Source organism: Nomascus leucogenys, chromosome 2 (assembly GCF_006542625.1).
Source record: "Nomascus leucogenys isolate Asia chromosome 2, Asia_NLE_v1, whole genome shotgun sequence".
Taxonomy (NCBI): Eukaryota; Metazoa; Chordata; class Mammalia; order Primates; family Hylobatidae; genus Nomascus; species Nomascus leucogenys.
In genome coordinates, this window is record NC_044382.1 from 18644287 (window position 1) to 18656953 (window position 12667).

The window sequence follows — 12667 nt, forward strand, 5'->3', positions numbered from 1 at the left end:
CCTGTAATGTTGTTTTGAGCTTCATGGGTATGATTACTGGATTCACTGTTGAGAAACCCTAGCTGAGCCCTCCAAATTTGCCAGAACTACACACTTAACGAAATAACACTACTAAGAAAGTTTACTTGAGTAACTAGGTCCAGAAACTCCAAGGTGAGGTGGCCACTTTGGGCAATACCGGGTTAAGTCACAGATAAGTTACTGACCTTGATTCGGTGATACCAAGCTGTTGTCTCTGTCTCCCACTGCATTCTTTGGAATGTGAAAAATAGCAAGTGAGCCTTTTTTTTTTTGAGATAGGTTGGTTTCACTTTGTCACCCAGGCTAGAGTGCAGTGGCATGATCTCAGTTCATTGCAGCCTCGACCTCCTGGGCTCAAGCAATCCTCCTGCCTCAGCCCCTCAAGTAGCTGGGACTACAAGCGCACACCACCACACCCAAGTAGTTTTTTGTAGAGATGGGGTTTCAGCATGTTGCTCAGGCTGGTCTCGAACTCCTGAGCTAAAGCAGTCTGCCAGCCTCAGCCTCCCAAAGTGCTAGGATTACAGGCCTGAGCCACTGTGCGCTGCTGAGAAAAAATAGCAAGTAAGCCTCCTAAGCTGACATTTGAATTACTTGCTGGGTCTTAAAATTTATGGAGATGACTAGTTTCTATTTATCTTGAGGCAACAGATATTGGTTAGTAGTAAAGGAGACATTTGAAAAAACAGGCACTAAAAGGGCACAGAATTAGAAGACTTTTGAATAGTGATGGTTGTTCACACCTCTTGTGGAATATCCTTTAATACCAGTTTACTAAGTCTCTAATACAGTGGTAGCTGCTGGTGCTATTAACAACATAAATGTGGCCCTTTCCATGAGCTCATGGTCTATTCAGGAGGCAGACGAGAAAGAGTAGATAATATTTTAAAGAATGTTTCTCAGAGTCTCCAGGGCAATTCTAAAAGATCAAAAATTATTATTATTTTTTTGAGACAGGGTCTCACTGTGTCACCCAAGCTGGAGTGCAGTGGCACAATCTCAGTTTACTGCAATCTCCGCCTGTCAGGTTCAAACGATTCTCCTGCCTCAGCCTCCTGGGTAGCTGAGATTACACGCACCCGCCACCATGCCCGGCTAATTTTGGATTTTTAGTAGAGATGAGGTTTCGCCACATTGACCAGGCTGGTCTCAAACTCCTGACCTCAGGTGATCCGCCTGCCTCAGCCCTCTAGAGTGCTGGGATTGAGCCACTGCACCCAGCCTCCAAAAATTATTTTGACCCATTGCAATATTGTTGGAATAAGAATATGTACAACGTCACAGTGTGATTACCTTAGAAGTAAATTCTAGTATGCTTTTTTGGTGTGGGGTGGGGAGCATCACGGAACTTTTTATTTTTTGAGATGGAGGCTCGCTCTGTCACCTAGGCTGGAGTGCAGTGGCGTGATCTTGGCTCACTGCAGTCTCCGCCTCCTGGGTTCAAGCGATTCTCCTGCCTTAGCCTCCCAAGTAGCTGGGATTACAGGCATGCGCCATTGTGCCTGGCTAACTTTTGTATTTTTAGTAGAGATGGGGTTTCACCGTGTTGGTCAGGTTGGTCTCGAACTCCTGACTTCAGGTGATCCGCCCGCCTCGGCCTCCCGAAGTTCTGAGATTACAGGTGTGAGCCACGGTGCCTGGCCAGAGCTTTAAAATCATACATTCTAGCAGCAATAGGCAAATACAGGCCACCTTCCTTCCTTAACACTTACTTTCTACTTCTGAAATCTGAAGATTTTCTATGGTCAAACATTTTCAAAAGGTTTGAATATATCTTTTCTTACAAATGTTGGAAGCAGCAAAGTAATAGTGCCAGATAAAAACTCCTTGGCTTAAGCAAGCTCACACCTACTGGGATCCTTTCCTTTCCAGACAATGCACTGCTTGGCCCACCCACTGGGAGCATGTAATGTTGGCCTTGTGTAGCATCCTATAAGATTTCAGTGTGATTGAGAGGAAGAGGAGGAGGAAGCCTAAGAAACAAAACCTCTACACTCGTGGCAATGGTGGTCTCGGGCATCTTCTCTTAACCAAAACTGTTTCTAGATGAACAAGTCTATTTCCTATTCCTTGGAGGCACAGATAGTCCTTCCGGAATCTCAGCCCTGATTTTGCTAAGTCTCAGCCATTGAGCTCAAGGCAAAATCTGACAGTAGTTCTCAAAATGTAGTCCAAGGATCCATAGGTGTTCTGGAGACCATTTCAAGGTGTCTATCTGTATTTTGTATTATGAAAACTACTTTCATAATACAAAATTAAAGGGTCTATTTTTTTCACTGTCACCCTGTCAGTGACCACTGTGATCTCAGGACAAACTGAATATATGAGATGTGAGACTCTTGCTGTTCTCTATCAAGCCATGCATTAAAGAGACTTGCAAAAATGTCATCCTTCTCACTAAAATGTGTCTTTGAGTTGGAAGATTTTTCCATAAAAATTTTAAAAATTTCAGTAAAACTTTTTTTTAGAGACAAGGTCTCACTCTGTCACCCAGGATGAAGAGCAGCAGTGGGATCATAGCTCACCGCAGCCTTGAACCCCTGGGCTCAAGCAATCAATCCTCCTGCCTCAGCCTCCCAAGTAGCATGAAGCCACTACGCCTAGCTAATTTTTTTTTTTTTAAACTTTTTTTTGTAGAGATGGAACCTTGCTATGTTGCTCAGGCTGGTCTGGATCTCTGGCCTCAAGCAGTACTCCTGCGTTGGCCTCCCAAAGTACTGTGATTACAGGCATAAACCATCCATCGTTCCTGGCCTGACATAAAATTATTTATAGTAACATGAAACATGTTATTTTTTAAAGGGATTACTTTAACACTTTCTATCTTAATTTTTAATATACTAAATGTTGATAGAATGCACATAAATGGAAATGCTCTTAAGATTTTTTTTCCCAGACTATGAAGGGCTGCTAAAATAAAAGTTTGGGCACGGTGGCTCACACCTGTAATCCAAAGCCGAGGTGGGTGGATCATCTTGAGGCCGGGAGTTCAAGCCCCCAGCCTGGCTTACATGGTGAAACTCTGTCTCTACTAAAAATACAAAAAATTAGCCAGGTGTGGTGGTGCATGCCTGTAATCCCAGCTACTCTGGAGGCTGAGGCAGGAGAACTGCTTGAGCCTGGGAGGCAAAGATTGTAGTGAGCCAAGATCGCGCCACTGCACTCCAGCCTGTGTGACAGAGCGAGACCCTGTCTCAAAAAAAAAAAAAAAAAGAAAAAAAAATTGAGAACCACTTTCTAGCATAATGCTGGCTGCACAGGAAGCACCGAACACTGACTACCAGACCATCCAGCATTCCACACGGTTTCCATACAACTTGTGTGATTTTTCACACACACATTTTCGGGAAAATTGGATGCCAGATTTAACATAGTTTCTTCTGAGGTTCACTTTGACCAAAAGAAGAAAAAAGATAAAAAGCTTTTAGGAACAGATGAGAAGAATCACATAGTCCTTAACACTGGGAGTATGACTGACTACTGCATGTCACTTACAGAATTATATGTGTAATTTACTTCCAAGATGAAACTTGCATGTCAATGCTTTTGACACTCAAACCAGAGCAACTGCAAGCTTCTCACTAGCATCAACTGATGAGCACAAAAATATTCTATCTTTGACACCTCTGGGTTCATGTACTTTAAAAGAATATGGTTTTGTTCTGGGATTCATATACTACCATTCCTCAATGAAGCTATTTTAAGTTAAAAATATTAACATTTGGTCAAACACAGATTTATAATTATCTATACAAACCTGGTAGGGCCCAAGATAGCTTGTAAGGTGGACTTTCTGAATTCTGGTACATGGTAGAATGGTCAACTCTTCAAGATAAATCTTCAAGGCAACAAAAACTTTGGGCAGATCTGTGGAATCTGGAATCAGTAACCCGGCTTGAAACCAACACTGCTCCCAAAGCCAGAGAAGGCTTCTGCCTTAGTTGTCGTTAGGTGACAAAATTCACAACCCAGACCTAAAGCACAGAAAGCTTTTATTACCACAGAGGAAATCAGGAAATGCTGAAGGCAGCCTCGTTAGCTGTGTGATCAGGGTGGGGACAGGCAGGTGGGAACCCATCATCAGTCATGTCTGGGCAGTCTCCCAACCAACAGGTCTGTTTGGTTCAGGAGAGGCTTTTGCTGGGCTGTGTGTATGATCAGGAAGTTCAGCCTTGACAAATGGGCTTCTTCCTGGACATAGGACAGCCAGAACTGGGGACACCAGCTGCACAGACACCACCTTAAAATGGAAATTAAATTAGGTTCGTTACATCAGGAAGTACATTTCACCCTGATCATAAAAGAGGGAAAAGGGAGCACTGGGCTCTACTGGATAGCCTTTCTTTTAGATAAGATGCTTTTAAAAGTTAAACATTGGCAGGGCCTTTCCCCTAGCTAACAGCAAGCAGCACACAATTCCAAGTCAGCTTGTAAAGCTATTGTTATCTTTGTTATCTGTTATTATTTGGATTTTGAACAAAATTGATGGAGTACGAGCCAGTAGAGGAATCCTGTTTGATCTGGAAATTTTCCGTAGAGAGCCCAAAAGGTCGGAGAACCAAGTTCCCAAGATCTTTTAATTTACCTGTAATGTAAAAGCAAAAACTCAAATGAATACAGGAATGAACAGAAGCAGGAAGGCACCAATTAATCTTGCCTTACCACTGAGTACAAAATATAAAAGTATCTCTTTGCAGTTAAAGAAATGCCTACTTTTAATATGATGAAAGCTTCCAGGGGAGTTCCCAGCTCCTATTCCCCACTCAGCAGTGCAGTCACTTCAATGCCATCCACCCTAAGCCTGTGCTTGCATAGATGAGAGTGGAGTCCTGCTGGCTCTCTCTGGGAGATCAAAGCCTCCTGTCCTAACTGACCAGTACTATCAGAGGACACAGGCTTCTGGGGTGAGTTCTGGGAAAACCAACTGCTGTTCCAGTGAGGCTCAAGGCACCCTGCCAAGCCAGGTCTGCCTGGTAGTGAGGGCAGAGGTCCCTCCAAGTCTCCTCTAGAACGGCAGCAACCGCCTGCTAAATTTAATTCAACTCAGCCCATTTCCACTGAGCTTGGATTCATATTCAAGAGCTTCCTGCTTTCCTAAGCAAATCCTTAGCTTCTATACCACACTAGCCATTTCTTAGAAATGGGATCTTGTTCATTTGCACGGCAACCTCAATAAGACAATAGTCCAGGCTCCACGGCAACCTCAATAAGACAATAGTCCAGGCTCCTCTTCCCAAGTTTCAGGCTTTATTTACACGACTTGGGTGAGGTATATAGGATGGGCGTGGTGGCTCACGCCTGTAATCCTAGCACTTTGGGAGGCCGAGGTGGGTGGATCACTTGAGGTCAGGAGTTCGAGACCAGCCTGGTCAACATGGTGAAACCCTATCTCTACAAAAAATACAAAAATCAGCTGAGGGTGGTGGCATGCGCCTATAGTCCCAGCTACTAGGGAGGCTGAGGCAGGACAATCGTTTGCACCCGGGAGGCAGAGGTTGCAGTGAGCTGAGATTGCGCCATTGCACTCCAGCCTGGGATGACAGAGTGAGACTCCGTCTCAAAAAAAAAAAAAAAAAGTCATGGTATATAGCCAACGGTTCTTGCCAAGCATGGTGACTCACGCCTGTATTCCCAGCACTTTGGGAAGCTGAGGCAAGAAGATGGTTTGTGCCCAGGAGTTCAAGATGAGCCCGAGCAACGTAGTGAGACTCTATCTCTACAAATTTTTTTTTTAAAAAAACAAAAAACAGTTCTTATGCTGTTTTAAGATATAAGGAACATTTGAAACTAGGAATGTTCCAGAAAATCTTGGCAGGGATGGGTGAATAAACAGTTTCAACCCTTTCTAAACTGCTTTAATTTTTCTTACAGGTTTGTTTCCAGTGGAGGTGAGAATGGGGGTGGACGAAAAGAGAAATCCCTAATCACCACAGGTACAGGCTCCTTCCCACTTCTTAGCAGCTTTTCTCACTCTGAGGCCTCCCATCTTAGAGTAAAGCCCAGGTAAAGAACTTAAAGGTGCATGGCCTTGGCTGGGTGCAGTGGCTCACACCTGTAATCCCAGCACTTGGGAGGCTGAGGCAGGAGGATCACGTGAGCCTAGGAGTTTGAGACCAGCCTGGGCAACATAGGGAGACCCTGTATCTACAAAAATTTAAAAATTAGCTAGGTGTGGTGGCACACACCTGTTGTAACAGCTATGCAGAGGCTGAGTTAGGAGAATTGCTTGAGCCCAAGGAGTTCAGGGCTGCAGTGAGCCATGATCATGCCATTGCACTCCAGCTGGGTAACAGAGCAAAAAAGACGCATGGTCTTTACATTTTACGGGCCTCCCTAATAACTCATGGTGAGAACTTTTAGCCTCAGACTTAAGAACTAGCCCAAGGAAGCTTACTATGTCCAGAGAAAGGCCAACCCATCTTTGGATAAAACAGTAAATTGAGAAAGCTCCCAGAACCTGGGATGGCCGTTCTCCAGGCAGGCCTCCCAAACCTAAACCTGGGACACACACGTTCCGTGCTGCTGCTTGTGTCAGGAAATCACTGGCACAAACCCTGGGTGCCTGCACACGGCAGCGGCACAGCCTTGGGCACATGGGTGTAGAGGGAGGGGCTCACAAGCAAGAGAAAGAGGGCAGCCTCAGGGTGACCTGAGTGAGCAACACCAACCAGGAACGCTGGCAGTTTGTCCTGGGGTTGGAAAAAGAGGACAGGGAGGGGGAAAAAAAACCCCATCAAAAGCAGCCCAAGAAAATGTTGGTACTGGGAAATCCTTGGCTCTTGTGATATCGAGTGAGTGAAGTGAGAATGAGTATCAAGAGCCACTCACATCAGACTCCCAAGGAGGGGCAGCTCCATGGTGGAGAAGCCTCTGGTCCAGGCCTACTCTGGATGCTCCACTGAGCCCAGGGCCACTACGTGGATGGAGGGATCACTGCAAGCCCATCTCCAGTGCCAGAAAAACAATTTAAAGTACAAACTGGAAATTTTACTTGGCATCTACTATGTGAGCCACTGGGATGTAAAGAATAAAAGTAGCTTCCAGGCACAATGCTTACAGTCTAGTGGGGAGGCAGACCCAAAAGATGGAGGTGTGCCCAGAGGTGCTTTCTGACCTTGCAGTGGCACGAGGAAGCCTTTTCAGAAGAGGCCACATGCCACAGTGCTCTGGCGGATGGGAATAGGTCCAGGGTGCTGGCATGTCACCGTGCTCCAGAGATGGCAGCTTCCTCAGGGAGCAATGGCTTGGCTTTAGGCTGGTCTGCACTAAAGGAGGTTTCCCTCTAGTGCAGAAAGACCATTCCAAGCTAAGACTGCAAATATTCAAACTGCCGACGAGAGGAAGAATTCTCTTTCCCAGGCCCTCACTTTGCCTAACTGGCTAAAGGGCCTGTCTGCCACAAGCCACCTTTGAACTTTTAGCTTGGTTGATTCTATGGTGTGGCAGTCATGAAGATGTACTTCTCCAAATGCAGGGGACAGAGTGGCTGCATTCTAAAATCCATCAGCACATTCATGCAGAGGCCACCCTTCCCACCTGCTGCTTCCAGCCAATGCCTGAGCATGGGAGGAATAGTCCAGGGACTCGTCTGAGAGGCAGCACTGGCTCCCCAATGGCTTTGCTGAAACTTTCTCAGCACCACACTCCAGTGGAAAACTTCCCCCCTTCCCCGGCCATTCCTCCTCCACAGGGGTCTGCCAGCTCTGCCAACAGCCTCCAGCTCCCAGCCCCATTTTCCCTTGCAGGTGTTTCCCCCAATAAATCTCTTGTACTTTTAATCCTATCTTGGCATCTGTTTTTTGGACGACCCAAACTAACACATAGATAATTATTCTCTTTCCTTCAATTCCAGTATCTCTGCCTTTATAACATTTTACATTAGTTTCACCAACCATCACTTACAGGACAAAAATAAAAAAAAGAAAATGCGAAATTCTGCTTTCTAAATGAGGCTACATATATATAATACCTGGCAGGTAGCAGACACGTAATAAAAGACACACAAATAAATAGTCTCTGTGTTAGAGAAGACCTAAGGTCACCTGACATAGATTAATTCAACCAACATGTACTAATTACATGTGTGTGGCACCTTGCTGTGTGTGGTAGAGATGCAAAGATACATGACATGGTCTATACACCAAAACAAGTTTAGAATTTGACAAGGAAGAAAAGACATACAAAACCAAATTCATATGTAGCTGAGTTATAAAATGCTGTAAGAGTCAGGAAGGGGAAGATTCCTTCAGCTGGGGCAGAAAGAGAGGAAAGGGGTGGAGGAAAGAGATTTGGTCTATCTTTGTCTAAGAGTTTGCACTTGAACCAGGCATCAAAGGCCATAGGACTGCAACCATATGAGACAGAGGTGCTGTCCGTGCAAGCCCAAACAGCGTGAGCCAATGCACAGAGGTAGGCAGGCAAGCTGTGTGTCCAGTGGGGCTGAAGCAGGGCAGCAGATGCCTCCTGCTGGGCTCTCCTGAGCCAGGCCCGTCAGTCTACGGTTCCCATGCCACAGGAGGCCACTGACAGCTTGAGAACTGAGTTTTCAGGGTTAGTAATCCTGTGGCAAAATGAAGAATGAACCAGAAGGGGAGACCCTGGGGGTGGTTCTGACAGAAAGTTAGTCCCACATTGTGGGAAAGTGGCCATTTATTCACTGAACAAACATTAACATTTCTACAATGCTTGGGTAGATGGGCTCTGAAGCCAGAGTGTGGTCAATGGAACACAAAGAACAGGGCAAAACAGTATAGTAGAATTAACAAGTTTTTAGTGACTGAAAAATTTACCTTTTGCTGTTTGTGCCGATGACAGAGAAGCAACAGCCTTCAGTAGAGCTCAGGCTCCTAAATATATGCACACGCACACATTTTTCTGCCTGCTGTTTAGAGTCAGGTTGGGTGCTCAGAGGCTAAAGCAGCTTCCTAGTATCCAAACAGGAACATCTGCCAAACTAGCCTATCTGCCACACTTTCCACTGGCTGTCAAATTCTGTTTTCCCCATCTGGACAGTAATCAATGAGGTTTCCTTGTTTCCACCTATAGCACAGGCAGCACCATCAGTCAGCCTGAATATGTCCACATGTCCCGAACTATTAGGATCTCGTCTATCAGACTAGATCCCATGGCAAAGAGAAGAGTACAGAACTACTCGTGCTTAGACCAGAATGTTTAGAAACAGGGATCAGAGTGCTTGCCACTGGATTCAGTTGGTAAATATTAATTTCTCTGCCAAGTAGCATATGACCATAACCCAACTGATTTGTTATGCATAATTTCTTTGGAGATACTGACTGTGCATCAGGCAGTTTACCCTGAGCATAACTAGGAATGCTGTGTTTTCATCTCCTTAAGATCACTCGGGCATGGATTCGATGGAATAGCTCCTTTGGGACTTTCTTCTCTGTTCGGATGAAACAAATTGCATACAACTGAATCCTAATACCACATTTCTTCCTGTGAGGCAGGAAACTAAGGCATGCAGCTAACTCTAGCTTTTCTCTGAGCAAAAGGCAAATCAAGAGAGCCCAGCATAGAAAGGATAAAATTCATGCCCAATTCAAATTCTTATACAGGCAAACTTTATTTTGTTGTGCTGTGCTTTTTTGTGCTTTACAGATATTGTGTTTTTTTTACAAATTGAAGATGTGTGGTAATCCTGCATCAAGCAAGTTTGTCAGCACAATTTTTCCAATAGCACGTGCTCATTTCATATCTCTTTCATATTTTGGTAATTCTCATAATATTTCAAACCTTTTCATTATTCTTATATCTGTTATGGTGATCTGTAATCAATGATCTGTGAGGTTACTATTGTAATTGTTTTGGGGGTGCCAAGAACTGCACCCGCGTAAGACTGCTAACTGAATTGATGAGTGCGGCGCATGTTCTGACTGCTCCTCTGACCAGCCATTTCCTTGTATCTCTCCCTCTCCTCAGGCTTCCCTCTTCCCTAAGCCACAAGAATATTGAAATTAGGTCAATTAATAATCTTGTAATGACCTTTAAATGTTCAAGTAAAAGGAAGAGCCAGACTTTAACAAAATTAAAAGTGCTACTTCAATGAACACATGAATAAGAAAGCAAAACAGCCTTATTGCTTATATGGAGAAAGTTCTAGATATCTGGATAGAAGATCAAACCAGCCACAACATTCCCTTAAGCCAAAGCCTTGGATTACCACAGCAAGGCCCTAACTTTCTTCAATCCTACCAAGGTTGAGTGAGGAAGCTGCTTTAAGGAAAGAAGCCATCTCCATACATAAAAGTGCAAGGTGAAGCAGCAAAGGCTGATACAGAAGCTGCAAAAAGTTATCCAGAAGATCTCGCTAAGATCACTGATGAAGGTGGCTATACTAAACATGTTTTTAGTGTAGATGAAACAGCACTATATTGAAAGAAGATGCCATATAGCCATACAGGACTTTCATAGCAACAGGAAAGAATAATTCAATGCCTGGCTTCAAAGGACAGGCTGACTCTCTTGTTAGGGGATAATACAGCTGGTGACTTTAAGTTGAGGCCAGTGCTCACTTACCATTCAAAAATCTTAGGGCCCTTAAGAATGATGCTAAATCGGCCAGGCGCGGTGGCTCACACCTGTAATCCCAGCACTTTGGGAGGCTGAGGCAGGTGGATCACGAGGTCAGTAAATCTAGACCAGCCTGCCCAACACGTTGAAACCCCGTCTCTACTAAAAATACAAAAAAATTAGCCGGGCCTGGTGGCAGGTGCCTGTAGTCCCAGCTACTTGGGAGGCTGAGGCAGGAGAATGGCGTGAACCCAGGAGGCAGAGTTTGCAGTGAGTCGAGATTGCGCCACTGCACTCCAGCCTGGGCGACAGAACGAGACTCCATCTCAAAAAAAAAAAAAAAAAAAAAAAAAAGAATGATGCTAAATCTACTCTGCCTGTGCTCTAGAAATGGAACAACATAGCCTGGATGACAGCACATCTATTTATAGAATAATTTACTGAGCATTTTAAGCCCATTGTTGAGACCTACTGTTCAGAAAAGAAGATCCCTTTCAAAAAACTGCTGCTCACTGACAATGCGCCTGGTCACTGAGGAGCTCTGAGATGAACAAGGAGATTAAAGTTGTTTTCAAACCTAACACAACATCCATTTTGCAGCCCATAGATCAAGGAGTAATTTTGACTTCATAGTCTTATTATTTAAGAAATACACTTCATTGGCCAGGCGCGGTGGCTCACGCCTGTAATCCCAGCACTTTGGGAGGCTGAGGTGGGTGGATCACGAGGTCAGGAGATCAAGACCATCCTGGCTAACACGGTGAAACCCCGTCTCTACTAAAAAATACAAAAAATTAGCCGGGCTTGGTGGTGGGCACCAGTAGTCCCAGATACTCGGGAGGCTGAGGCAGGAGAGTGGCGTGAACCTGGGAGGTGGAGCTTGCAGTGAGTCGAGATCGTGCCACTGCACTCCAGCCTGGGTGACAGAGCGAGACTCTTGTCTCAAAGAAAAAAAAAATACACTTCATATGGCTATGGCTGCTGAGATGGTCAAAACACCAACATTAACAGGAGTTTGAAAGAAGTTGATTTCAACCCTCATGGATGACTTTGAGGGGGTGAAGACTTCAGTAGAGGAAGTTGCTACAGATGTGGTGAGAATAACAAGGTAACTAGAATTTGAGTGGAGCTTGAAGATGTGACTGAATTGCTACAATTTCATGATAAAACTCAAATGAACGAGGAGGTCATTTGAGTTTTGCTCAAAACTTTGCTGTGGATGAGCAAAAAAAGTGGTTTCTTGAGATGGAATCTACTCCTGGTGAAGATGTTGTGAACATTGTTGAAGTGACAACAAAAGATTTAGAATATTACATAAACTGGCTGGGCACAGTGGCTCACACCTACAATCCCAGCACTTTGGGAGGCTGAGGCAGGCGGATCACTTGAGGTCAAGAGTTCGACAGCAGCCTGGCCAACATGGTGAAAACCCATCTCTACAAAAATAGAAAAATTAGCCAGGTGTGGTGGCATGCACCTGTAATCCCAGCTACTTGGGAGGCTGAGGCAGAAGAATTGTTTGAACCCAGGAGGCGGGGTTGCAGTGAGCCAAGATTGCGCCACTGCACTCCAGCCTGGCAACAGAACGAGGCTCTGTGACACACCCCAAACATTACATAACCTTAGCTGATAAAGCAGCAGCAGGGTTTGAGAGGACTGAGTCCAATACTAGAAGAACTACTGTGGGTAAAATGCTATCAAACAGCACGGCATGCTACTGAGAAATCGTTCATGAAAGGAAAAATCAACTGATGCGGCAAACTTCCTTGCTATCTTAAAGATACTGCCACAGACACCCCAATGTTTAGCAACTACCACCCTGATCAGTCAGCAACCATCCACGTGGAGGCAAGACCCTCCAGCAGCAAGACGATTACAACTCCCTAAAGGCTGAGCTCATTGTCAGCATTTTTTAGCAATATCGTATTTTAAAATTAAGGTATGTAAATTTTTTTTGTAGATACAGTGCTGTTGCATACTTAGTAGACTATAGTATTATATAAACATAACTTCTGTATGCACTGGGAAACCAAAAAATTCTTGTGACTTGCTTTATTGTGTTGGTCTGGAACTGAACCTGCAACATCTCTGAGGTATGCCTATATTAGACCTTGGG

General features: G+C 44.7%; 2 protein-coding genes across 7 annotated transcripts in view; one reads left to right on the forward strand and one right to left on the reverse strand.

Moving 5' to 3' along the window:
• PWWP2A (PWWP domain containing 2A) overlaps positions 1 to 8186 on the forward strand; it is a 64384-nt gene extending 56198 nt beyond the window's left edge. For 4 of the 5 annotated variants that reach the window (XR_004032973.1, XR_004032974.1, XR_004032975.1 and 1 more), the window contains one exon: positions 5893 to 6102. Coding sequence is in view for 1 of the 5 variants with exons in the window: in XM_030825718.1 (XP_030681578.1) it covers positions 5893 to 5945 (53 nt within the window). In the remaining 4 variants the exon portion in view is untranslated. Of the gene's footprint in view, positions 1 to 5892; positions 6103 to 7495 lie in introns of those variants that run through there. The other variant, XM_030825718.1, reaches the window with a different exon arrangement.
• Positions 3999 to 12667, reverse strand: part of TTC1 (tetratricopeptide repeat domain 1) — a 56867-nt gene continuing 48198 nt past the window's right edge. For both annotated transcript variants that reach the window (XM_012505036.2, XM_003268600.3), the window contains exon 8: positions 3999 to 4606. In XM_012505036.2, the coding sequence (XP_012360490.1) occupies positions 4473 to 4606 (134 nt within the window). In that variant the 3' untranslated portion in view covers positions 3999 to 4472. The remainder of the gene's footprint in view (positions 4607 to 12667) is intronic.